The sequence below is a fragment of the Silene latifolia genome, chromosome 7 (genome assembly GCF_048544455.1).
Source record: "Silene latifolia isolate original U9 population chromosome 7, ASM4854445v1, whole genome shotgun sequence".
NCBI classification, from domain to species: Eukaryota; Viridiplantae; Streptophyta; class Magnoliopsida; order Caryophyllales; family Caryophyllaceae; genus Silene; species Silene latifolia.
Window position 1 is genome coordinate 13810237 of NC_133532.1, and position 26298 is coordinate 13836534.

General features: G+C 37.6%; 3 protein-coding genes across 6 annotated transcripts; all 3 read left to right on the forward strand.

Moving 5' to 3' along the window:
• The first annotated feature begins 349 nt into the window (after nucleotides 1-349).
• Nucleotides 350-736, forward strand: LOC141589746 (uncharacterized). The gene has a single exon (XM_074410371.1). The coding sequence runs from the start codon at nucleotides 350-352 to the stop codon at nucleotides 734-736; it is 387 nt and encodes a 128-aa protein (XP_074266472.1).
• Nucleotides 737-6676: 5940 nt separating this feature from the next.
• LOC141591794 (uncharacterized) lies at nucleotides 6677-21647 on the forward strand. 4 transcript variants are annotated; one of them, XM_074412258.1, is made up of 28 exons: nucleotides 6677-6978; nucleotides 7068-7263; nucleotides 7917-8041; nucleotides 10921-11037; nucleotides 11139-11282; nucleotides 11644-12302; nucleotides 12813-12934; nucleotides 13028-13119; nucleotides 13489-13708; nucleotides 14180-14249; nucleotides 14952-15020; nucleotides 15119-15273; nucleotides 15362-15432; nucleotides 15513-15686; nucleotides 15783-15851; nucleotides 16025-16129; nucleotides 16213-16302; nucleotides 17310-17385; nucleotides 17472-17568; nucleotides 17663-17732; nucleotides 17913-18092; nucleotides 18173-18295; nucleotides 18384-18467; nucleotides 18643-18827; nucleotides 19268-19406; nucleotides 19485-19544; nucleotides 20465-20566; nucleotides 21114-21647. In XM_074412258.1, exons 1-28 carry the CDS (start codon nucleotides 6901-6903, stop codon nucleotides 21225-21227), a joined length of 3786 nt encoding a protein of 1261 aa, XP_074268359.1. In that variant the 5' UTR covers nucleotides 6677-6900; the 3' UTR covers nucleotides 21228-21647. The 4 variants fall into 4 exon arrangements, with proteins under 4 accessions (XP_074268359.1, XP_074268360.1, XP_074268361.1 ...); XM_074412259.1 differs by having other exon boundaries at nucleotides 15122-15273; XM_074412260.1 differs by having other exon boundaries at nucleotides 14967-15020.
• Nucleotides 21648-23557: 1910 nt separating this feature from the next.
• On the forward strand, nucleotides 23558-24704 carry LOC141589747 (cathecol O-methyltransferase 1-like). The gene is made up of 3 exons (XM_074410373.1): nucleotides 23558-23942; nucleotides 24053-24117; nucleotides 24405-24704. The coding sequence occupies exons 1-3, from the start codon at nucleotides 23558-23560 to the stop codon at nucleotides 24702-24704; spliced, it is 750 nt and encodes a 249-aa protein (XP_074266474.1).
• The last annotated feature ends 1594 nt before the right edge of the window (nucleotides 24705-26298 follow it).

Genomic DNA, 26298 nt, shown 5'->3' on the forward strand with positions numbered 1-26298 from the left:
TCCGCCTTGCCTACATAGTAAATTAATATATTAATAAAACAATAGTAATAATACTAATACTATAATAACAATACGACTAATTATTAAATATGACTAAGACGACTAATAATTATAAATTAGTTATTAAATGAGCTATTCAAACATTTAAGCACGCAAAATCGAGTCAGAATGAGGTATAAATGCGGGGTAAAAAGCGACTAAAATACTACTCATCAGCGATAGACACTTGTCATGGGAGTTATTGCAGTTATTATGCTCACAAGGTATGGATCCATGGCATTGTGTGGGTAATTTTAACGAAATTCTATATGCAAATGAAATTAAGGGGGGAAACCTTCCCCAATGGTAGATGACTAATTTTATGGAGGCAGTGGATGATTGTGGTTTAAGATATATTGATTTCGAGGGATATGAGTTTACATATGATAATGGGCAGCATGATGAGTTTAATAGACAGTCGAGAATTGACCGCGCAATGGGTTCTCAATCTTGGATGGAACTATTTCCTAGAGCAAAACTTCTTCACCTTGATCGTGAATGGTCAGATCACGCCCCGATAATGGTTGTTCTGCATGGAAGTATGCAAGCGGAGAGAGGTAGGAAGAAGCTTTTTAGGTTTGAGCAGATTTGGGTAGGCGAAGACGGGAGTGAAGAGGCTATTCAGAGGGCGTGGGAACATGATTTAGGGGACATGATGGATAACTTGGTGCAATGCTCAAAGGCACTTCAAGAGTGAAAAGGGATAAGCATAGGCAAAGTGCTTCAAGACCTTCGAAATAAATGCAACAAATTAAGGAATATAAGTGAGGGCTGTCGGTCTAAATGTGGGATGTTCGAGAGAGGAAAAGGGTGGTAAAAGAAATAGCTAATTTATTGAAACAAGAAGAAACTTTTTGGACGCAGTGCTCTAGAGCCCTTTGGTTGCGTGACGGAGATCGGAACACTAAATACTTTCATAGGAAAGCATCTCAGAGGAAGAAAAAGAATTTTATTGCTCGCTTGGTGTATGATGAGGGGCGAAACTATGTTGGTACGGAGGTTGTGGCATCGGTGGCTAAGGGATATTTTGAAGGTTTGTTTACATCGAGTTCTCCTACTGATTTTGAAGCAACCTTATAGATGGTCGAAGAGAGGGTGACAGGCGAAATGAATGACTTTCTTCGCGCAGATTACCGTGAGGGGGAAGTCATCGATGCTTTTAAATCAAATGCATCCACTTAAAGCGCCGGGGCTTGATGGTATGAATGTTATTTTCTATCAAACTTATTGGCATATTGTGGGTCAGTCGATGACTAAAATGGTTTTAAATATCCTCCGTGGTGCCCCTTTCCCGGATGGGCTTAATAAAACACATATTGTCTTAATTCCTTTGAAAAAAGCGCCTGATAAAATTGTGGATTTACGGCCAATTAGCCTTTGCAACGTTATTTATAAGTTAGTATCAAAAGTACTAGCCAACCGATTAAAGAGCTTTTTGGGGGATATTGTATCGGAAAATCAGTCAGCCTTCACGCCAGGGAGATTAATTACAGATAATATTATTGTTGCTTTTGAGTTGTTCAATCATATGAAAAATGAAAGAAGTGATGTGGGTTATACGGCCCTTAAGTTAGACATGGCAAAGGTTTACAATCGTGTTGAATAAATTTTTCTTGCGCGGGTCCTTGTTCGTATGGGATTTGAGAGGACGTGGACTGACCGAGTAATGGCATGTGTGTCTTCTGTTTCTTTTTCTGTGATGGTGAATGGACAGCCGTCGGAGGAGTTTCGGCCAAGTAGGGAGATTCGTCAGGGCGATCCACTTAGAGTAGGCAATGGGCCGTGTTGGGTCGGCCCGTCGTGCCTTCCCCAAAAATTGGCCCGGCCCAGGCACGGATATTGGGCTCCTCGGGCCGTGTCGTGCCAGGCCCACTGATCCAAATCTACGCCGCGGCCCGCTCAAGACACGACCATTTTCGTGCTCGGGCCGTGCCTGACCCATGGGCTTTTCGTGCCTTGTCCGTGGGCCGGCCCATGTGCTTTAATATTTTTTTTATTTAAAAAAATACGTTATAATTGATATATTTTTAGTACTTTTTGTTTAATAAATGATGATTAATGGTTTAAATATATATTTTATTAAATATTAATATATTTTTTGTTTAATAAATGATGATTAATGGTTTAAATATATATTTTATTAAATATTAATGTACTTTTTGTTTAATAAATGATTATCAACATGCCATTCTTCGGGGCGGGCCGTGCCAAGCCCGTCGTGCCTGGTGCGTGCCGGGCTCCACCGTGCCTGGGCCGTGCAGGGCCTAGGCACGGATTTCTGAAGAAAACCGCGTCGAAGCCCGTCTCAAGCCAAGTCGTGCCGTGCCCGTGCTTCTTCAATTTTCTCGCCGGGTCGGGTTGTGCCTGACCGTGCCGCCCACCGACCCGCGGCCCTTTAATATGCCAACTCTAGATCCACTCTCACCTTACTTGTTTATAATCTGCGCGGAGGTTTTATCGGGTCTTATGCTACGGTCTATGGAGTTTGGGGCTATTAGAGGGATACGGGTTTCTAATAATGCACCCATGGTGGCACATCTTCTTTTTGCTGACGATAGTATATTCTTGGTGAGACCTACGGAGGCGGAAGCGAGACGGGTTAAGAATCTTCTGACTTGCTATGAAAAGGCCTCAGGACAACAAGTTAATTATCACAAGACTTCAGTGACCTTTAGCAAAGGAACTAGTAAAGGATGAAAGAGGAGTGTGGTGGGGTGTCTACGGGTGGAAGCGGTTGAGGAGCGCGATAAATATTTGGGACTTCCTACAGTTATTGGGCACTCGAAGGGGATAATAGCTAAGGTGGTGAGGGACAAATTGAGTAAGAAATTGCAGGAATGGAGAGGGAAACTACTTTCGAAGGCCGGTAGGGAAGTATTGATAAAGGCAGTCGCCCAATCAATCCCTACATATGCAATGAGTGTCTTCAAGTTTCCGAAGAATTTTTGCGATGAACTACACTCTATTGTCTCTCGGTTTTGGTGGGGTGCGGATAATGGAAAGCGGAAAATTCCTTGGATAGCTTGGAAGCGTTTATGTAAACATAAGAGTATGGGTGGCCTTGGCTTTCGTGATTTTCATGATTTTTATATGGCGCTCCTATGGAAACAAGCATGACGACTTCTTGTTAATCGAGACAGTCTTATGTCTCGGGTTATAAGAGGGCAATACTTTTCGAATGACTCTTATATAAAAGCGAGGTTAGGCAATAACCCAAGTTATACCTGACGTGGGTTTTGGGAAGCAAAGGAGGTTTTAAATCTAGGGATACGACGGAGAATAAGTAATGGACTGAGCACCGAAGTTTGGAATGATCCGTGGATGGATGGCACACAATCGAGGAGGATTATCTCACCAAGACAAGCAAATTATCAACGAATGGTGGTGGCTGAGCTTTTTAATGCGGATGGGAGGAGTTGGAATACGCAGAAGGTACGAAAATTATTCCTTCATTTCGAGCAAGATAGAATTCTCCAAATGCGTATTTCAATAAATAAAACTGAAGATATATGGTGCTGGGACCTTAAGAAGGATGGTTTGTACTCGATAAGATCAACATATAAGACGCTTGTAGGGGACTATGAAGAGGAGGATGGGCAGTCCAAAAGAGTAAAATAGAAAAGGCTATGGAACCGTATTTGGAACGCAAGGGTGTGGACGAGAATTAAAACCTTCTTTTGGCAATTTAGTAACGATGCTTTGGCTACGCGAAACAATTTATCTGGTCGAGTTCGTTCTATTGATGGGGGCTGCCCTGTCTGTTACGGTGGAATGGAGACTTGCCTTCATTTTGCCATGGGGTGTGGGTGGGTAGAAGGGGTATGGGATGGGTTGGGAGTGGAGGTGAGGTAGGTGAGGTCGGTGAGGGAGTAGGTGGAGGATGTGTAGGAGAATTTCGACAGTGGGGAAATGGATTGTTTCATGGTCGGATGTTGGGCAATCTGGGAGGCGCGTAATACGTTGATCTTCGATGGTGTAAAGGTTTGTTGTGAGAGGGTGGTGCAGCGTGTGAAGGGTATTTTGAGGGAGATGAGAGTTGAGGATGAGGTGGTTAAAGGGAGCAGGGGAGTGAAAGAGGGAGGTGCTCAAAACAGGGGAGAGGGAGACTATGGCGGAAACACAAGGATGCGGAGACATCGAAGATGTGATGCGGTCATTAACATAGATGCAGGGGTAAAAGAGGGGCAAGGTATAGGGTTTGGGGTGGTTTGTCGAGGACGAGATGTGAAGTTGTTGTGGGGAATGGCGGAGAGAAGGAGATGAGTTATGACACCTCGAATGGCAGAAGCAGAGGCGACTTTGATAGGTAACCAAGAGGCGCTTAGGCGGGGACAATTGGAGGTGATGGTAGAGATCGACTACAAGGAGCTAGTAGCTAGTATAAGCTCTTCAAGGAAGGATGACGGGGAGAAGCGATTTCTTTTAATTGTTGATGACATTCGTGCTAGTTCTAGAAATGTAACTTCAGTCTCTTGGTCTCATGTTAGTAGGAAGGTTAATTGAGTTGCGCATGAGCTTACACACATGTGTAATATTGGCTCATCGTGTCGCTTTTCGCATATTTCAATTCCGCAATGTATCGAACATTTGGTTACATGCGATAATTTTAATATAATCAATACTATATATTAATTTCAGAAACCAAGGGACTTCAATGTAATTAAAGAAATCTATACAAATTAATTATACTATATAGTTTTAAATCGATAACACTGTGTGATGGACCTGATAAAGGGATCTCAATGCAAATATTATATAGTTTTGGTTAAAAGTATAATATAAAGATGCCTTGCTGGAGAATATTTATGGAAATTACATTAAATTAAAGTAATTAAATTTAGAAAACACAAGAATATGGTGATTTTCCTTAAAATTAACATGCCCCACTTAAGGAATTAATTAGTATTATCATAGAATTATACATTAAATTAAATGTAGCAAAAGTAATAGTAGCAGCACAACGAGATTAATAAAATTAACGGTATTAATGTGGGAGTAGTGACAGTTATAATAATGATAGTGAGAATAGTGAAAGTAACTACAAATGTAGTGAAAGTAACAGTGGTAACAATGAGAAAAAAGTATGAACAATTAAATAACCAATCGACTCAAGGAAATATTTTATTTATTTAAATATAGGCCGGATAAAATTAACGGGAATAATGAAGTTAACACAAAAAAAAAATAGAGGAATTAGTAAAAGAAACAATAGTAACCGCGGGAGTAGTGAACATAATGATATTAAGAAAGAATGTCGTAAAAGTAATAATATTAATAGCGGGGTAGTGAGCGTGTCTCATAATTTGTTAATAAATTTAACATTTCATCATAATTACAGGATATGCCGTAGAAAAATATATTACAAATAGTAAACATGTGAGTTAGACAACTCCAACATAGTTTATTTCATTGAAAATAAAATTTAACGGTAAATAGAGAGGCAATGGCGGGTTTTAGGACACCAAACCTAGTGTAATCTCTTATTGGGGTTACCTTCAGAAAAAAAGACTACGATAGAAAAGGGTAAACTCATTATGAAAAGACGCTCAAAATGAAAAACTTAATTTGAGATACACAAAGAGAGTAACGAAAAAGTTGTTTATTGGTAACAATTAATAAAAAACCGCATCTCATAAGTATTTGTCAACAATTCAAATGCCCAAATAAACAACAATAAAAAAACGTAAAAAATCCACCTAAATACATTAATTAAATTTTTGCTTTCCATCTTCGTATTTTTTTCCCCGTAATTATAATGTGACAATGCAATCTTCAATTTATGCAAAGGGTCTAATGGAGTCAAGATCCTCGTCATTTCTATTATCCTCGATGCCAAAGTAGTCTCTTCGGACCTTAGCAAGAGATAATTTTTCATGGATATTCATATACAATCCAAACCCTCAAAATATGTAATTTAAACAAAACGTAAAAAATCCACCCAAATACATTAATTATAACCCTCCTTTCCATCTTCTTAGTGCGGCCCTAGTAATGCAATCCTCAAAATTTATGCACGATATTTCATGGAGTCAAGATCCTCTCCATTTCCCCCGATAAATGCCAAATAATAGACTTTTCATACTTAGAAAAAGATCGACTTTCACATGTATTTATAAACAATTCAAATCCTCAAAATACGTTAGTAACAAAAACGTAAAAAATCCACCCATAAACATTAAGTAAAATCCGGCTTTCCAACTTCTTACTTTCTTCTTCTCCTATCTAAATAATATCTTCATTCATCTCATGCTCTAATAATCAATTTCATTTCATACCATATACTCCCCCGTTAATTTGATTTCTTTACGTTTGTTTTTTTGGACACTATTTATAAGTAAGAAGAATTTTCAATACAACTTCTAATACACTGTATTAAATTGTCTTCCCAGGTGTATTATGAATATCAAACTTTTATAATTTTCAGTAGTAGATAACTAAAGATATAAATAAAAGAAGACGAATATTGACATCTATAAACCAAATGTGAACGATTTTACGGCACAATAGCATATAATAATCAATAAATTAATAATAGCATATAATAATCAATAAATTAATAATATTTATAATAATAATAAAAAAAAAATATAATATAATAATTCCCCTATATAAATAAACACACTCTATGTCTCTAGTCATATTATTATTGATTATTTAATTATTATGAGAATAAAAAGTTTCACCTAAAAAAAACGCACATCCATCTCTCTACCTCTTTCAACTGATCTTCCGCAACTATTTCTTCTCTTTTCCCCTTTCTTCTCTCTCTCTCCTCAACCCCAAGATCTCAATCGATTCATATAAATCGAGAGATTTATCAAAAGGGGGGAGAAATTAGGGTTAACTTATTAACAATTAACAATGGTCGAAACTCGGAGAAGTTCTTCGTCATCCAAACGTCCTTTTGATTCACCTCTTCCTCCATCGAAACGCTCCAAGGTTTGATTTTTATTAGTTTAATTGATTTTGGTTTGGATTTTGGGATTAGGGTTTTTGTTGGTTTTTTATTTGGGGGTGGAATTTTGTAGGAATCGGAAGCGGCATCGTCGTCGACAGACGATAAGGAGAAGAAACCTGTGGTGGAATCGGCAGCGGTGGCGGAGGGAGGTGATGGAGGTGGTGGTGGTGAGTCACGTGACCGTGATGACATGGAGGTTGGATCCGGTGATCCGGACCCCACTGGTGATCCTAAATTATTGGATTTAGGGAAATCTGCTGTGAATGGTATGAGTTGATTAACGATTTTTGTGTGTTTTATCTGTGTATGTAGTTAATTAGGGCTTAGTAAGACGGTTTTACGCTAGTATTATGCCGAAAGGTTTCATTTGTATGGCAATCATGTGTCACAGAGTAAAAAGGATAGAAAAAGGAAAGCCATTTAACACAAAAAAATTTGTGTTATTTGCATGTGTTCTTAAGTTGTTGAGTTTCATAGTTGATGAGTAACGGAAAGGTTGAGCTCAATTGTATTGGTTTACTTTAAAATTGTGTGAAAGATTTAATTTTTAGAAGGAAATCATGACTACTGTTTAAAAAGAATTCGTGAACCGGGAGAATAGTTTAAATAAACCTCACTTTACGCAAGAGTTTGTGTCATTTGCATGTGTTCTTAGGTTTTCGAATTCTATAGTTGATGAGTGATGGAAAGTTGGAGCTCAATTGTATCGGTTTACACTAAAATTGTGGGAAAGATTTCATTTTTGTAAGGAAATCATGACTCGACTGTTAAAAAAGAATTCAAGTACTCTGAAAGTGTTAAGTAAACCCGGCGTTAGGTTTTGGTCATTTGCATGCGTTATTTTCTTGTCAAGTTTTATAATTGACTGAGAATGGAAAATTGAGGATCGTTTGTGTTGTTTTTTTAATGGTGGGAGTAGCGGATTCTGCAGCTGTGGCTATGGGGGAGAAAGAAGGAAAAACCGCAGGGAAGCGGCAGCGGGTTAAGAGGAGCATGAGAACACAGCCTGTTCCTTGGGGCCGGCTCATTTCGGAGTGTGCTGAGGTGGGTTTGTTTAAATATGTTGTAAATTAGTTTATTAGTAAGTATGTGCTGAGAAGCATTAAAATAGTTGATCTTTGAGTTATTTTGTCATTTTGGTATGCAACATTGATCTTATTTTTGTAGAGGGTTTAACAAGACAGTTCTTTGTGATTGGCCTAATTGGGGTTTAATCTGTTAGTTAGGAGAACTTGCAGTGCTTTTTATTGGCGTATGGGTAATGCAAAGCGACTCACTAAACTGGCCCACTACTTTTTATTGTGGAGTAACTATCATTTGACATAGTTTGCAAATTTAATCTTGGATCATGCGAAAACAGCTAGCACAAGGGTAAGGTTGCGTACCTCCGACTCCCCCTTACCCTACAAATTTTGGGAACCATTGAGGCACTGGAGTAATGTTATTCTTGTTGTTGTTTGAGGATATCAAGCTTAGCAAGTTACTTAGATATCACTTGTCCGTATTGAATGTAGCTAAATGTTAACATCGATTGAGTTTGTTTTGTTATTAGAGGGGATGTCTGTGATGATCTGATGTGTGTTGTTTGTGGTGTTTCATGACCTTTGCCAAACGAATTGAGTAATTAAATTGATGTGCACTCATCGTGTTCACATATAACTATGGCGTGGAGGAAAGTTTAGGTTCTTTGTAGGTTGATTTTGGTGATGATAATTGCTAAATAGAACGTAGTGAGGTGAGCTTATTGTAAGGTTTGTATTCCCTGGGTTGCAGCAGCGGTCCTTTAACATTGATGCATGTTAGCTAAATCAGATGATGGCCATAGCATAAGTAATTAGGATAAGACGAGTACAAATTATAATGAAGAAAAAGCCAGTATCCCAATGGTTTCTATAGTTATAAACCAGGGGAAGTGCAAGAGCCCAACTTAAAGGGGGAGTGCAAGAGCCAACTTAAAAAACAATGCTATATCATTGCCTTTTAGATTGGGGAAAAATATTCATTGCCTGACCGTTGAGCTATCACAAATAATATGTCATTTGATCACCCACAACTAAAGCTTCACCCCTAGCTAACAACTACTTCAGAGATAAAGAGTTTAGTGTGTCATTTAGCTTTATTCCCATCATATTACAGAGCCAAAATGTAGTGGTTAGAAAATGATCACAAATAGGAGGCAAAAAAAATTTGTGGCTTGACAATTATGTTAAGCAGTCGCACGGTAAATATTTTCGGAGGTACAAAAAGTGATAGGCAAGAATTTTATTTAGTTGTGGTATGGGGTGTGGTTTATTGTGTCGTGTGTGCTGTCTAACTGTCTTTGTTAGCTCTGCACCTCTACCTAAAGTGTTGGACTTGATGCCTTTTTAAGCGTGGAGACTAGAACATACTTCTTTTTGTATTTTTTTTATAATTCATTTCGAGCCTGCTAAAACTCGTTTGATGATTTATCGGAGAAACTGAAAGAGGCTCCAGAACTCCAGATGATTACACTTTGCCAGACTGCTAAAGTCGCCATTGTCAGTTCTGCTAGTGAAAGGCATATTGTATTTGTTGTTTGCCTATAAAGAAAATATTTGAGGGGCTCTTAATTCTTACCCAAAGTAGACGTCCTGATTGATTCATGTAAATTTCAAGTGTATTAGTTCCATTGCACGCCTATCTTCGATAATTGAATAAATATATAATTTATGATGGCTCCCAAACATGTCATGCATATCTGCACATAGGATATACTTGTGCACAACCAGCAATCCGATATGTTGTGATTGCTGTGAATGATATTAGCAAATCTGTTGACGTATATACTATTCTGCGTACTGTGCAATAAAAGTCTCTTCTTGGTCATATATGTATCGTAGGAGGTTCAACATGTATATTTCCATGGGATTTATGCCATTGGAGAATGCTTAACTTGAACATTTGCGGTTCTTAGATCAGCAACTTTCAATGCTGGTCAGTTCCACTTCCTTATTAGTGGTCGGAATTTGTCCAACCAGTAATCTTATTAGGACTCTTGGGCAATATTTTGTTGGCCGATCAACTCACAATAAAGGTTTAACCTTTTATGGCTGAAGGGAACTGATGAATTTTCCTGATGTCATATCTGCACAAATGATATGCTTATGCACAACCAGCAATCCGACATGTTGTGATTGCTGTGAATGATATTAGCAAAGCTGTTGACTTATATATTATTCCGCGTAATGTGCAATATAAGTCTCTTCTTGGTCATATATGTATCGTAGGAGGTTCAACATGTATATTTCCATGGGATTTATGCCATTGGAGAATGCTTAACTTGAACATTTGCAGTTCTTAGATCAGCAAACTTTCAATGCTGGTCAGTTCCACTTCCTTATTAGTGGTCGGAATTTGTCCAACCAGTAATCTTATTAGGACTCTTGGGCAATATTTTGTTGGCCAATCAACTCACAATAAAGGTTTAACCTTTTATGGCTGAAGGGAACTGATGAATTTTCCTGATGTCATAAAAAAAAATCCAAAAATCTTACGCCTTTGATTGTGTGTTGTAACTTGAAAGCACTCCGCTCATTCTCTTTTTGTACGTGCTCTGTTGTGTGTAGCAATTGATGTCCTTTTCTGTCGTGGGTCCAACTTTTTTATGGTAAAATGTGGCTATAATTTTTCTGTGTAGCAGTTGCATGTTGCCAAAAGAAACCAGAAGAATGGACCGTTGATTCATCTGAAGACAAATTTGTTTGCTTTCAACTCCTTGCTGCAGTTTTGTTTTAACCTTTTTAGTGTTTGGGTTTTGCACACTTGGTTTGTGGCTACATGCAGTTGATTGTTTTATATTGGTCGACTTTCTGCTTTATTTCCCATAACGGTGTCTTTATACTTCTAGAGTTCCAGATTCATGTGCCAATTTCTATGAATTCATGGTTTTCCATCTTTTGCAGAATCCTACTCTTCCCATTTATGGTTCCGAATTCACTATAGGTTATGGCCGTCAGTATGACCTCTGTTTAAGAGAAACATCAGTTAGTAAAATGATATGCAAGCTTCAGCGCACGGAGGTGGGAACTCTAATAGCATAGGTGTAATTTATATTTTGGAATACATGAAGTAGATATAGTTGATTAATACTTTACTCACTAGCTCCTTTTTATGTCTTCAGCAAGGAGGTTCATCTGTCATCAGGCTAGATGTAACAGGCGCGAAAGCTACAGTTACTGTAAACAACTATCCCTATCAGAAAAGTTCCTCTCCTTTGACTGTAACTGGTGGTGATGAGTTGGTTTTTGATGGGCGATATGCTTATGTATCCTTTGTCTCTGTTCTACTTATCTTGCATGTCAATGTGATATTTGTCAGATTTTCTTGTCTGCTATTTACTATCCTCCATGGTACTCTTACTCTTGATATATCCTCGTGCACCCATCTCGAACATTCAGTACTCGGACATGGTATGACATGTCTACCCAACTTATGCCAAAACACAAGGATATTTCATTAAGTAGCGGAGTCCAGAAGTGGGGCACACACCCATGTTACACACTTCTAACAGAGTGTTTGTAACATGGACTGTAGCTGTAAGTGAGGTCTTTCACAGGATATAACCTAGGGGTTAGGCTGCACGATTATGATAAGTTCAGCGGTCAATTTCCTTGACAAGTTGGCAGATCTTTCAGCAACTCTCTGAGGATACTTTGGCTGCTTCTGGTGTACCCCCTCAAATTGCCATTCTAGAGGCCCAAAGTGCACCAGCTACAAGCAGAGATTCTGTTGCAAGGGGAAGAGATGCATCTGCTGTAGCTGGAGCAATGACTTCTTTACCCACTCTTGGCAAACATCTTCCACATCACCCTCCGTCAAGAGGGAATGATGAGGGTTCTCCTCCAGGTTCACTTTCCGGGGCTTCAGATAATGGTATCTGTAACATTGACATGAGTGATATGGAGGACTATAGCAGTCCAGCCCTGACTCATAAAGACGTTCCTATATCTGATGAGAACATGAATATTGATGATTTAGAAAGGGATACCGGTTTGGATAACGATGAAGGTGCTGTCGATGGATCCAACAACGAATTGAGGCCATTCTTGCAGCTGCTTGGAGGGTCTCCACCTGCTGATATTGATTTTAGTAGGAATGTGCTCGAGGATAGCCGTGTCCTTAAATTGCTGGAAGAGCAAAGGCGACTAAGGGAAATGCTCAAGGATCTTGAAAATCCAAATGTTGTGTCAACCCGCCGACAAGCATTCAAGGACACCTTATCGAAGACGATGCTATCCTCCCATGAAATTGATGTATCCTTGGAGACTTTTCCCTACTATTTGAGGTTCGTGACGAACTTTCTTTTGTTGAGTTATGGTATACTGTTTGTAGTTGTTGAGAAAGCTGCTCCAAAATTTTTGCGCCTGTGTTCTCATTGTGTGTCCCTTGCATAATTGTGGTTTTTTTTTAACCAATGTTGCTTTCCAAAACATATTTCCATTTCAATGGAGCCAACAACTCATTACACTCAGATTCTGGATTCTAACGACATAGAGCAATCCTACTGCGCTTCTTTTTCTGCTAAGTAGCGGTCATTCAATGCGATTCTCGACGCAACTTTTATTTCGGGTCCCTGCATTTCTACCTATAGGAGTAGGATTGTCTGTACTTTCAGATTGTGGGTATTGCTGATCTTGAGTATTTGCTAATTCTCAGACTAATTGGTGTCATGTTTGGGCTCCTTACTTCTTAGTAGTTGCCATTGTTAATTTATCACTGTAACTCGTCATGTTTTTTCCTCCGTTCTGTTCCACCACTTGTCTTACCATTTTTATTTTTTATTTTCTTACAACAGCGAAACCACCAAGACTATCCTGATTGCTGCTACATACATACCTTTGAAGCATGGCAAAAAATTGAATTACACGTCAGACCTTCCTACCGTCTGCCCAAAAATACTCTTATCAGGACCAGCAGGTATAACATGTTTGTCAAACTAGTCCTTTCAAACATCCTGTATTTGAATCTGATATCTTGCTGTTTCATTCATATCCGAGTTTTATGTTTCAGGCTCGGAGATTTATCAAGAAACTCTTGTCAAGGCACTGGCTAAGCATTATGGTGCTAAACTTCTTATAGTTGAAAGTCTTCTTTTGCCTGGGGTGAGCGATGATTTTTTTTCATTTGCATTTAGCAAAATGGCCCGCTAAACTTGATATGCTCCTTTTCATTGTGACATAGCCATTCAATGCAAATCTTCATGTAATTTCCGTTATGGGTCAATTGGAAATATCCTCTTTCAACACAAATTTAAGTGTGTTACATCTGATCCCCCTTGACCAGTGTAATTTGGGGAGCTCTTGAGGCTCTGAGGAGCACTGCTATTCTTGCTGCTCTGCCCTCTCCTTGATTGAATTAAAAGTGGCTGATAATGCATTCAAAATGAATCTAGTTCAATAATGTATGATATATTTTATTGTTCTGGACAATAATATTTATGGATGAAGTGATGAACACACTAAATATTGCAGGGATCAGTTGTAAAGGAAGCTGATTCTTCCAAAGAAGATTTCAGGCTTCAAAATGCTAGTGCTATTGCAAAACGGGCCGCAGGCGTGGCTGCCTTACGGCAGAAAAAACCAGCCTCAAGTGTCGAGGCAGACATCACTATTGGATCTGCAGGGACAGCTCAGCGTTTACCGAAAAATGAAGCATCTACCGCATCTTCTAAGCAGTACGACTTTAAAGAGGGTGTGTGTGTATCTGTTTGATCCTGTCCCCCACCTTTGAGTTAATTGCATTTTTTTTGCCTGATCTAATTTTTTAGCCTATTGTGTGTGTCTGCAATTGTCCTTACCTATCTACTTTGACTTTATCAGTCACCCTGTCTGTCCTCCCCCTCTCCCTCTCCGTATTGTGGGGTTGTTATTTCCGTTGCCTGCCTTTAATTATAGCTCTGTTTGATGTTGGTTTCCGATCAATCCACTAAAATAGTGTCCTTATGCATATGCGTGTCTCCCCCAGGGTGTCTTTTTGTGATCATTTCTTTACGTGCCAAAATTAAATCATTGTCACATTCCTGTGTGAATTCCAGTCTGAAAAATGGTCTCAAACTTTGTTGTTTATAATTTTCTATGAATGAAGATGTATGGTCTATTGGCTGGGCACTCAATTTTTTTATGGCATTGATTGTTTTTTTTTTTTTTTTTTTTTTTTTCGCAGGTGATAGAGTGAAATTTATTGGTTCAAATTCATTGGCGCCTTCTGCAGTGTCTTTAATACCACAACAAAGGTATGTTTTTGGCAGCCATACTATCTTCATATGCATTATGTCCCCCTTTGTGTATGTTTGGACTCTTAAGTCTGTTTTGTAAGATCATTAATAACTCTTATGTTTTGTAAATGAGAAGTGTCAGTTTGTAGAACATTAATTGGATTTTTATCCGTAGAACTCTTTTTGGCTAGGTGCCTGTCTTAATGTTTTCGTGCTATGTAGAATCTTTGAACATTTTACCACCCTTTATTTTGGTAAGTGGGCTGTGAAAGTTTGCAGGCTAGAGAAATTTCATAGGACCCGAGGCCGAAAAATGACCTTTTAATGTGGTTAAATGAACACAACAGGTTATGTAATTGCCATAAGCCAATTTTTAAAAATATTCTCCGAATCTAGTTGTTTACTCCGGGAGATTTATGTGCCTAGCATTTTCGTCCGAATCTAGTGATTACACCAAGAGATTTATGTGCCTAGCATTTTCGTCAATAAACATCTGGTTTGTCAAGAAAACCTTGTTCAGCATATAAGTTCTGCTAACTTCAATTAGTTGAGCCATAAAGTGTTGGCTTTTATCTCATGACGCCATAAATTTTACTCGTATTTGTTCTTTTTTTTAAGTCTCTGGTATATTTATTATTGTTATTATTATTATTGTAATTATAATTGTACTTTGTTGAAGCGAAGTAATATTTTTATTGGGCGCTAACATGTCTGTTGTAGTGGTATTCATGATAGGAATTGGTCGAGATCTGCCTTCAAAGCATCTTTAAGAAAACATAGTTCAAGAATGTAAGAAAGATTCTTTTAATAGGAAGAGGAACTATTTAGTTTTAAATCTAAAAGTTAAGTTACTAAAATTTCCTTCCATATTTCATTTTTATTTAAAGTAGCAAAGGGCCAACATATGGCACTCGAGGAAAGGTTGTCCTTGTCTTTAAAGGAAATAAGGCATCAAAGATCGGTGTCAGATTTGACGAGCCAGTTCCTGATGGATGCAATCTTGGAGGCAGTTGTGAAAACGGACATGGGTTCTTTTGTATAGGTATTTTCCAATGTCTCCGTGTTAATACTTGTTTCTTATGATACTTTTGTGAGCTCGCTCATTTATTAATTGCGATTGTTCTCTGTAGCGGAGGGGTTATGCTTGGAAAATTCAGGCAGTGAAGATTTTCAAAAGTTCGCCACAAATGAAATTTTTGAGGTTAATGTTTCGTGATGGACATATATCTTTTTTTAGTAGTCTCTATTTCCTCAATTTTTTCTCACTGTTTCTGTTAACAGGTTGCTAAAGGTGAATGTAGAAATGGTCCTGTAATATTGCTTCTAAAAGACATGGAGAAGTGCATGGGGAGCAATCCGGAGGCATATTATGAGCTGAAAAGTAAGTTCGACAATTTGCCCGATAATTTGGTGGTCATTGCCTCTCACACCCAGGCTGACAGCAGGAAAGAAAAGGTATTTGGTTGGGTCTTTGTATCTCTAAATCTTCTTTCTCGGCCAATTCTTGGAAAATTAACCTCACAAGCTGTTGGTTTATTCAAATTTCGGCAGTCTCATCCAGGAGGTCTATTATTTACCAAGTTTGGCAGCAGCACAGCTTTCCTTGACCTTGGTTTTCCGGTACGTAGCGTGTTTTAGACATTTGTGCTATTACTTACCAAATTTCTTTATCGTGTTGGACAAACTCTAAAAAAGTGGTATTCTAATTGGCTTGTGTCTAAGATTTGTAATTGATCTGATGAATAGTGTGTAATGGACTGGAGTATGCTAACTGTTTAGTTGTATTTATACAGGATAGTCTTGGTAAATTGAGTGACAGAACTAACAAAGATGCGTCAAAGACAATGAAACAGCTGAATCGCCTCTTTACTAACAAAATCACCATACAGACGCCTCAGGTAATGAAAGGTCTTTGTTGCTTCCGGCCGAATTCTGGCTTAAGCTATCTTTGTGAAATCACATTTTTTATTATCAATGACAGGACGAAGATCTTCTGTTGGATTGGAAGCAAAAGTTAGAACGTGATATGGAAACTCTGAAGGCTCAGTCAAACATCATTAGTATTCACTCTGTAAGGCTTCTGCATTGCAGTTTCATTTTTTTACAATACTTTAGAAGAGGCTTTTTGTGATACTGGTATGTGATGGGTTAAAAATCATTCTGGTGAATTATATGTTTTTTGGGCAAAAGCATCAGAGGCTTTTAGTGGATACCATGTCATGAGGTAAAATCTGTCTGGGGGAATCAAATGTTTTATGGGTAAAGCATCCTAGACTTTGAATGGAATCCATGTGACGATGATACAAACACTTTGTTCCTTCTGTTACTTGCTCTCTTATTCTCATCCCTTCTATTTCTATTAAATCTCTTATATAGTTTTTATCCAAAGAAGTGCAGTAGTGCCTCCGGGCTACTTTTCCTAAAAAAAAAGTGCAGAAAACTTTTTGGGAGAGTTAATTAGAGATTTAATGAGAAATAAATACTCCTTCCATTCATTTCATTTCCATATCTTTGTTTGATATATGTGGGGGGTATTTTACTCAAACGTATGAAAATGAAATGAATAGAGGGAGCATAAAGAAAAATCTAGACATAAGTAATACATTCGTTTTTGCACAATTTTTAAGAAAATTATTATTATATTCAATTTCACAAATCTAAGTCAAAATACACCCCCACTATCAGCCCTTTCTCCACCACCATTTTTCATTGGCTCCCTCACTCCACCCGGGGTGTCATTGCTGTTGCACATAAGACCCATCACCATTGGTACCGGACCAACTAGACGATTTCACCCTTCCGCACTACAGCACTCCCCTTTGATTTGACACTCGAACCCCATCCTAACTAGATTGACCACCAGAACCAGAGGACTATTACCCCCAGATTGATTCCTGTGGTGTGGGATGTGATATGCGACAGTGGTGGTTAACCCTCTATCCGACGTTACAGATCTGGACTGTAGGTAGATGGGCGAGTCGAGTGGTGGTGATTGTAGTCGGCTTTAAAAAATTTGCATCTGATGAAAGTGGGTAAACTAAAGCACTGACCTTATGATATTTATTTTGCTCTTTGAAGGTTTTGAGCCGCACTGGAATTGAATGTTCGGATGTCGAGGCACTATGTATCAAGGATCAGACACTTACAACTGAAAGTCAGTCCATGGATCTTTCTACTTGGAGTACACCCCATTTAAATACATGCATTTTCTGGGGCTAATTGTATATTTTGATATTGTAGATGTGGAAAAAGTAATTGGCTGGGCATTAACTCATCACTTTATGCACTGTGCTGAAGCACCCATAAATGATTCTAAGATCTTGATATCTAGTGAAAGGTCGATATCCATCTCAACGTCCTTCGTTAGGCTTTATATTATTATTATTATTGTTATTCTAATAAATTGTGCATGCTGTTGTCTTATTTTTCAGTATTAGGCATGGGCTGGATATTTTGCAGGGCATACAAAACGAAAACAAGAGTACGAAGAAGTCGTTGAAGGTGATTCCCTGGCTGTGCTTCCCCATTATTTACGAAAGATGAGCTGAGGGGAAAAATGAAATTATAAGTCGTAAAAGCATTCATTTATTTATTTTTGGGATTTGTAGGGAACGTGGTATATTGTGTTTCTTATACTTGAAGCAGGTACAAAACCACATATCTTATGTGCTTGTTTTTCAGGATGTTGTTACTGAAAATGAATTTGAGAAGAAGCTTCTCCTAGACGTTATTCCCTCTGATGAAATTGGAGTAACTTTTGAGGACATTGGTGCCCTGGAAAATGTTAAAGACACATTGAAGGAATTGGTAATGCTACCGCTTCAGAGGCCTGAGCTGTTTACAAAAGGCCAATTGACGAAGGTTTTTGCTTTATATTCCTCTTGATGTTCCCTTTGAAATTTTCCTTATTTAGAAGCCTAATAAAAATAAATTCCCCTTAGCCTTGCAAAGGAATTCTTCTTTTTGGTCCCCCTGGTACGGGGAAAACCATGCTTGCGAAAGCTGTTGCAACTGAGGCTGGCGCAAATTTCATCAACATATCAATGTCCAGCATCACATCAAAGGTGCTCTTCTGTTTTCTATTCTCCTCTACGATTGAGTTCTCTTTTCCTGTTCCTGATTGCTGACCTTATTGATCCTTTTTTCTAATAGTGGTTTGGTGAAGGCGAAAAGTACGTGAAAGCAGTGTTCTCTTTGGCCAGTAAGATTGCTCCTAGTGTCATTTTTGTCGACGAGGTTAGTTTGGTTATGCTATTTCGGCTCTCTCTCTCTCTCTCTCTCTCTCTCTCTCTCTCTCTCTCTCTCTCTCTCACACACACACACACACACACACACACACACACACACACACACACACGCGCGCGCACACGGACACTGTTTCTAATTGTTGTATTTGCTCCATCAATAATAGGTTGACAGCATGTTAGGAAGACGGGAAAATCCGGGGGAACATGAAGCTATGAGAAAAATGAAGAATGAGTTTATGGTTAACTGGGATGGTTTACGTACAAAGGATCGAGAACGTGTCCTCGTGCTTGCTGCAACAAACAGGCCTTTTGACCTTGATGAAGCGGTTATTAGGAGGCTGCCTCGGAGGTCAATCTCTTATACAAATCTCTAGTGTCCCCTTCCCTTTAATGGCTTCGTACCATGGTCTTTTTTATTTATATCCGAAGTATTTATCTTGTTATACTTTGAATGCAACTTCCAGTGACATTTGTGCTATATATCTTCTCACAAGTCACTTGCCAATATCGCCATGAAGATAAATTCAGTTGCAACTTTTCAGTGTACATGCAACAAAATTACCCCAATGTATTGAGAGCTCCATTTGTTACGAATTCGTGTTACTTCACTAAATGTATAACCAGTTTAGTGATCCATCTCGCTTTATTCCATCATAATCCAAAACCGGGGAACTAAAAATAAACTACTTTAAATGTGGAAATGTGAATTTGTAAAAAGTAATTTGGAGTGAAAAGGGTGTTTCTATAGTTAGGCTGGTGTTCCAACTTTGAATTGATTAATTGTTGCAGGTTGATGGTTGGCTTGCCAGATGCACCGAACAGGGAGAAAATTCTGCGAGTAATTTTGGCAAAAGAGGAGATGGCACCAGATGTTGATCTTGCTGTAGTGGCCAATATGACTGATGGATACTCTGGAAGTGATTTGAAGGTTGTGAGTCCTTTCCTTTGATCTCTTCAAACTTCTAGCGGAATGATCTTATAACTGTGTTTAATCTGTTTGGTGCAGAATCTTTGTGTAACTGCAGCCTATTGTCCCATTCGGGAAATATTAGAAAGGGAGAAGAAGGTAATACCTTTTGTATATGGTTTTTATTGTAGTAAGAATTGTTGAATTTTCTATATCTAGTGCCCTTCATATTTTTGTTTTTATTCCTTCCATATTTTTCTAGAATGCAACAACATTGTGAAATTAGTTGCAATGATAAATCAAACCTCACAAATTCTGGCACGTATATATTTTCATAATAATTGAAGAAATTAACAGTCAAAAGATTGCCATCAGTTAACCACCAAAATCAAGTTAATAGTTTGTTTTGTTGATATGGATGGACCTTATGGCTTATGCAAGCTAGGTGTCGCGAGGTGAGATAGGGCGTGGTTTTATTTGGTTTAGTCGTTAGTAATCTACTACTCTTTGTTTTAATTAATCACCAAGATGTGAATGAGAAAGACCAATGGCTTTGTTATTGTCATTTTGTTCGTAAGATGATTACAGCGGTTGGAAATTGGAATAGAGTTATAGTTTTGACAATAGAGTTTGTTGATAGTTAAATGTCTTTTATATATACACTTTTTTGGACACTTATTTTGTGAAGAAAAATGAACTCTTGCCTTTTCTGAACATTTCACCTAAAACTCCTAGCAAAAGTTAGGAAAAAATATATTTTCTATCATAGATATTTGCCCATGATGGATGAAAATTGTTTCGGGAGTTGTCTTTCATGTTGGCCAAAACTAGTATTTTGGCTTGGAGAAGATATTCACAGAAGGTAGGAGTTTTGAATTTCTTTTGTTAGACGTAGAGTTCTTGGAAATGGGTGAAGTACGGATTAATACCTTAACAATATCATGATTATTCATGATATGCCAAGCTGCTGTAAAACATGTTATTTGTATCTGGTACTATGTAAAAGCTGTGCTTCTAGTAATGTCTGAGTGTAAGACAGAAGTACAGAACATATAAACTTTTTTTTTGGTGCTGTGCAGGAGAAAGCTTCAGCAGTAGCCGAAAGTAGATCAGCCGTACTATACAATGGTGATGATGTGCGTTCTTTGAACATGAGCGACTTCAAATATGCCCAAGAACAGGTCTGAACTACTAATATACACTGAACTTCAATTTTCTCGTATTTTCCCGTAGCCAGTTTTCTCACTTGCTTTGTGAAGAACTGTGGTTGATTTCATCAGTTAAAAGTGTCATTGTAGCACCTGATTGAATGCGCAGCTGACTGTGCTGCGCTGTACTATGCCATGCCATGCTATCAGTCAAAATATAGTGTACTTATCCAAATAAAAGGGAGTTACAATGACAGTTTTGATTCTGACATGTTACGAACCCATCAGGATTCAGGAGTACCAGTTAGCAACCTTGTTAGTTGTTAAGTCTCTCTCAACCATTTACTTACGTTTTTTCCGTGTTAGAAAAAACTGTTAAAAACTCTACTGTTAGAAAAAACTGTTAAAAACTCTACTGTTTTGAAAAAACTGGTACACTTCACCATTAGAAATATCCGTACTCACATGCTTCTGATTTAATTAAAAACTGAACCGAATGGGTCAAAAAGAGTTAACGCCTTCTTCTGTGATCTTGGTGAGTTCCGATTTTCAAATGTCACACTAACAGTGTTATTTGCAGGTGTGCGCAAGCTTCTCATCGGAGTCAACAAATATGAATGAGCTGGTGCAGTGGAATGATCTATATGGCGAAGGCGGGTCAAGGAAGAAGAGCTCCCTCAGCTATTTCATGTAGAACAACTCGCGTAATACCCCCCGTCTGCTTTGTATAGTAAGATCCTTTCCCAAAACGAGTTACCTTTCAATTTTTCCCACCATATAGCTCCTGCCTAAATTATATGGATATGGTGCCTGGGCCGCGGCAACTCCCATCCCGAAGGCCCATTCGCTAGAGCCCCTGTCGTGTCATGGGCAACTAGCTCCGAAACTCTCCCTATTCCCTTCAATCTACCCGATCTGTAGCACCAATTGTATAGTAGTTCCAAATTTATAGATCCCATGTTTTTTTCTTTCTTTTTGGTCGCAAAACCGCAGTTAATTTACTGTCTATTTATTTTATTCTGAACAATTATGAAATAAACAAATTGCATTCTGTTTGTATAGTCAAATGATAAAATTCAATTCTTATCATAAAAATAAATATTCTGTGGTTCAATATTGAATTTTGTTTGTATTGTGACGAGGAAGAGCAATCGTGTAGTCTTTGAGTTAATATTATACATTTATACTGATCCAAAACAAAATAAGCTAAGAGCTTGGTTTTTTCCTTATATTCTGGTTTGGGCAAGTGTTATTGTAAAAACTAAGTAATACTTCTATGTTTTAGGCAAGACTTTCAGCTAGACTTGGCAAAAGTAACCCGACCGACTGATCTGACCCGAGACCCAAAGTGACCTGAAAACCCGAATTGACCCGACTTGACCCGAAAATGGCCCGGGTCTTCTGGACCCTAACTGACCCGACCCGAAAATGACCTGATAAAATATAACTCTAATTGAACCAAAAAGACTTGCAATGGCTATTTCTCTATTATTCATTGACCCAAAAATGTCCCAACCTGACCCGCTTGACCTAAAATGGAGCCGACAACAAACCCGAAACCCGAAAAGACCCGTCCCGTCCCGAATTAACCCGAACTGAACCCGACCTGTTGACCCGTTTGCAGGTCTACTTTCAACCCCATATTTTGCTCTTTCTAAAATAACAAAGTCGTTTACAATGCTTTACTATGAAACTGTAGAAAACTTGCTCGCTCTTAATTTAAAGCCAAAGAACGAGGAGCAATTAACAGTGTCTTAATTTCTAACTTCTAACGTTACAAATTCACAATTACAACCCAAATGAATAATTAATCAAACTTTTATGTCAGGGTGTCTTGACGGGTGATCCATTTCATCAAAGTCGTAATAGTACAATTCACTTCGATAATATTGACGATGTGTCGATATCCTCATTGGAGAATGGAGATGATTATACTGATCGACGGGAGTTGTAATGTTTTGGATAAACTAACCTTCTTTACAAGGTAACTTGATAATCTGCAAATAAATAAAAAATTCTCTTGGTTTTGTATTTTTGTCCCTTGTGAACAAAGTTGGAATCTTTGGAGATTTTTTTTCAATAAAAATGTTTTTGTTTAGGACAATTTTTTGTGTCAGAAAACGGTTTTTCTAAAATCTGTTTTATTAATTTTAAATGTTGTTATAAGAGACGAATTACTAGTTGACACATAGTTTATTCTATATTCGAGTCGAGAGGGGCCTCCAACAAAATAAGCCCAAATGCTTAGTTTTAACTTTTAAACAAGGCTGCATTCTTTAGCATGTCCCTGCACAGCAAAGCACACAGGTTGTTCTTATTATCTGGGAATGAAGAGTATGTAAGTTTTACGAAAGTTAGAATTCTAGTTTGTAAGACATTGAATGTTAATTATTCAGTCTAACAAAATCACAACACCAATTCAATATACTTCTACGTACTAAACAAGCGATCATGTTAGAATCTTAGGTTCTAAGATCCATGCCGCCGTTACATCTAGACATATATAATTATTAACAATAATAAAATTACCAATGTCTCAATGGCTCCCTCAAATTACGGGGTAATAGGGATCAGATGTACACAACCTTACTGTTTTCGAATGACCCAAGACAATGAAAATTGCGTTGAGAAACTGTATCAAATGATCACCACTTTTTAGGAAAAAGAAGAACAATTACTTTATCGAGTCATTTTCATTTATTTCATCATAATTCAAAATCAAAGAATAACGAGTCTCAAGCTCCATTGAAAATTTATAAAAATATCGATATACGGAGTAGTAATATAAATCATTAATCCCTATCTTACCCTACGAATGATTGCTTGATTATAATCTACGTTGTTGAATATTGATCTTCAAATACGTACGTATTACCTAGGCACATGGTATACAACTAATATCATGCATGCATGCATGACATGCAAGCTTCTACGTCTATCTATAAATACGTACGTATTACCCTAGCAATTGAAACCAACCCTAATTTTATTAAATTCTTCATCAAATATACCAATCAATAATTAATGGATACCGGCGCGGTAATTAACAATGTTAATACCAATAATTACCGTGTGAAAGAAAGTGATAACGAAGATAATAATAATATTAATCACTATCTTTCAGCACTTCATGCAATACAAGCAAGTTTCTTGCCCATGGTCCTCCATGCAGCCGTGGAGCTTAACGTATTCGACATCTTAGCGAAAACGGATCATGGAAACGGGCTAACCGTTAAGGAGATATCGAATGAGCTTTCAGGTTGTCGGAACCCTGATGCACCAATGTTTTTGGACCGTATGCTTAGGCTACTTGCTTCTCATTCTATGGTTAGTTGCACAATTTGGCCTACCAATGATGGTGGTTCCGAAAGACGATACGGGTTGAGTCCGATTTCCAAGTTCTTTGTTGGTGATGAAAATGGGAAGAGTCTTGGGCCTGTTCTTGCCTGTTCTTGCCTTGTATATTGAGTCTTAGGCTACTTGCTTCTCATTCTACTTATTAAACCATAATGCATACAGGAGTGCATCACATCGGTGGAGATATGTTTGCAAGTGTTCCTCAAGGAGACGCCATTTTATTGAAGGTTAATCAATTCCCAACTTCTATTTTTCATTTACTACAGTAATTTTCATATATAAACCCTAAAAAAATAGTTAATTTTCATTTACTCTTGCACTTGTTAACCCAAACCCTAAAAAAATACTCCGTAGTTAAGATTATTGATTTTTGCTACTAAAATGTTATGAACATGAAATCTTGGCATTAATATATAAAACAATAAAGGTAAAGTTTGTTATCTCGAAGTTTTATTTCTAAATGAGCCCCTGATTATATTATTTACGGATTAACATGTGATTTAAATAATTTCAGTGGGTTCTCCAAGTATGGAATGATGAAAATTGCATAAAAGTGTTGGAAAATTGCTACAAATCGATACCAAATAATGGGAAGGTAATCATAATGGAAGAAATAGTCCCAGATCAACCTGAAGCTACAAATGTTGCACAAATTGTTAGTGAAATTGATGCTTATTTGATGATCAAGAATCCTGGAGGAAGGTTGAGAACTTTTAAAGAGTTTGTTGATTTAGGTACAATTGTTGGATTTAAAGGCATTACACTTATTGGTAATGTTGCTGAATTAACTGTGTTGGAATTCTATAAATCTTAAAAGTCAGAGTAGGTCTTCCTTAAAACGGTCCTATTTTAAGACCAGAAAATATAACACTTGGATAATAAATTGCTCAAGATCGATGTATCTCTATTTTATGGTGTTCTTGTATAATGGTTGTTAATTGTTATCTTGTATCTAAATATTATTGCAAATTTAATTTGATAAGGATTATTGTTTTGATTTGCAAGTTATTAAAGTTGTTGAATGACTCGCCAAACCGGCTATAGTTGTACTTGCTACTCAAATAAAGAATGGGTATTTGTCAATAATGGCTAAGCTAATATATTATTCTAAGGCTCTGTTTGGTAAAACGAACTGAAAAGGTAGCTGAAACCTGAAAAGGTATCTGGAAACTGAAAAGCTAACTGAAACCTGAAAAGGTAGCTGATAAGGTAACTGAAAATTAGGAGCTGATAAGGTGACTGATTATATAAAACATTGTTTGGCAAACTAACTGAAAAGGTAGCTTATTTTGGTAAAATGACGTAAAAGGATATAATAATTATTTAATATATTATAAATTGAAAGGGCAACAACGTAATATTACCAAGAATCAGGTACCTGAAATGTGAAATGCTACTCTAGGTAGCATTTTATTTCAGGTAGCTTATTTAGGCAAAAAAGCTACTTGCCAAACACATCCATAAAAATAAGTTACCTGAAACTTTTATCAAAAAAGCTAGTTAAGTCAAAACAGGTACCTGAAATGTCTTGCCAAACGGAGCCTAAGTCCAATTACCAGCGGTTTTATTTTGATTAAAATAGACATAACTTTTACCGACACTTGAGATTAAATAGGAAAAGGATTGTAAAATTGCAATAAACCGAAAAATCTGGTCTTCTATCTTCAATACAAACCAGTAGACATTGGAAACAAATTAACTTCAACTAAATTTACGCCCAACAAAGGGAAAATTAATGAAAATATAAGGAGGCTTAAGTAAAATTATAAGCTCATAACTGAGATTTTGTGCCCAAACGCCTTACAAAGAGGTATTTATACCCTTGCATTAGAATCCAAAAAGAAACGCAAATTGGTTGTGGGCTAAGGGAACCTACTCAGGTTAGTTCGGCCAATGCAGAATCAATAGGTCTTGGTATAGACGGGTGGGCGAACATACGGGTAAAGACCTCTAATAAAATGGGTAGGGAGATAAGGTGGAGCACCCCCCATGTGCTTCCCACTTTATGGCAAATGGGTATTTTGTGAGGGGAAAATGGTATCCGTCTATACGTATAGACGGATAGTGTCCGTCTATAATGAGAATTTGTGATGCAGAATATATATATTGAGTGGCATGAAAAGATTATCCCGATGGGAAACTCTTTATCCTAACCAAGTCTTATAGATTTCAACTTCTTCATTATTTTTCGTCGCCAACAAGTGATAGGCAGCTTGATGATTTCATTATATATCCCTGTTAGAATGATGTCATTCCCTATATAACTCACCGTAAGATCTTCATCTAACCCCCTTCACAATCTTAAGTCGGGATAACTTGGATTAGATCAAGATGATGTGCTCCAAAACATCATTTCTTATTAAAATTCATATTGTTAAACAAGGAAACTCAAGATTCAAGAACACTAG

What these genes read in the sequence shown, in the direction of transcription:
- LOC141589746 (XM_074410371.1), top strand. Translation starts at nt 350, where the DNA reads ATGACTAATTTTATGGAGGCAGTGGATGATTGTGGTTTAAGATATATT.
- LOC141591794 (XM_074412258.1), top strand. Translation starts at nt 6,901, where the DNA reads ATGGTCGAAACTCGGAGAAGTTCTTCGTCATCCAAACGTCCTTTTGAT. An exon ending in AGGGAAATCTGCTGTGAATG is followed by an intron (nt 7,264 to 7,916) that starts GTATGAGTTGAT and finishes TGGTGGGAGTAG; the next exon opens with CGGATTCTGCAGCTGTGGCT. An exon ending in ACTTTTCCCTACTATTTGAG is followed by an intron (nt 12,303 to 12,812) that starts GTTCGTGACGAA and finishes TTCTTACAACAG; the next exon opens with CGAAACCACCAAGACTATCC.
- LOC141589747 (XM_074410373.1), top strand. Translation starts at nt 23,558, where the DNA reads ATGGATACCGGCGCGGTAATTAACAATGTTAATACCAATAATTACCGT. An exon ending in GATTTCCAAGTTCTTTGTTG is followed by an intron (nt 23,943 to 24,052) that starts GTGATGAAAATG and finishes TAATGCATACAG; the next exon opens with GAGTGCATCACATCGGTGGA. An exon ending in GAGACGCCATTTTATTGAAG is followed by an intron (nt 24,118 to 24,404) that starts GTTAATCAATTC and finishes AAATAATTTCAG; the next exon opens with TGGGTTCTCCAAGTATGGAA.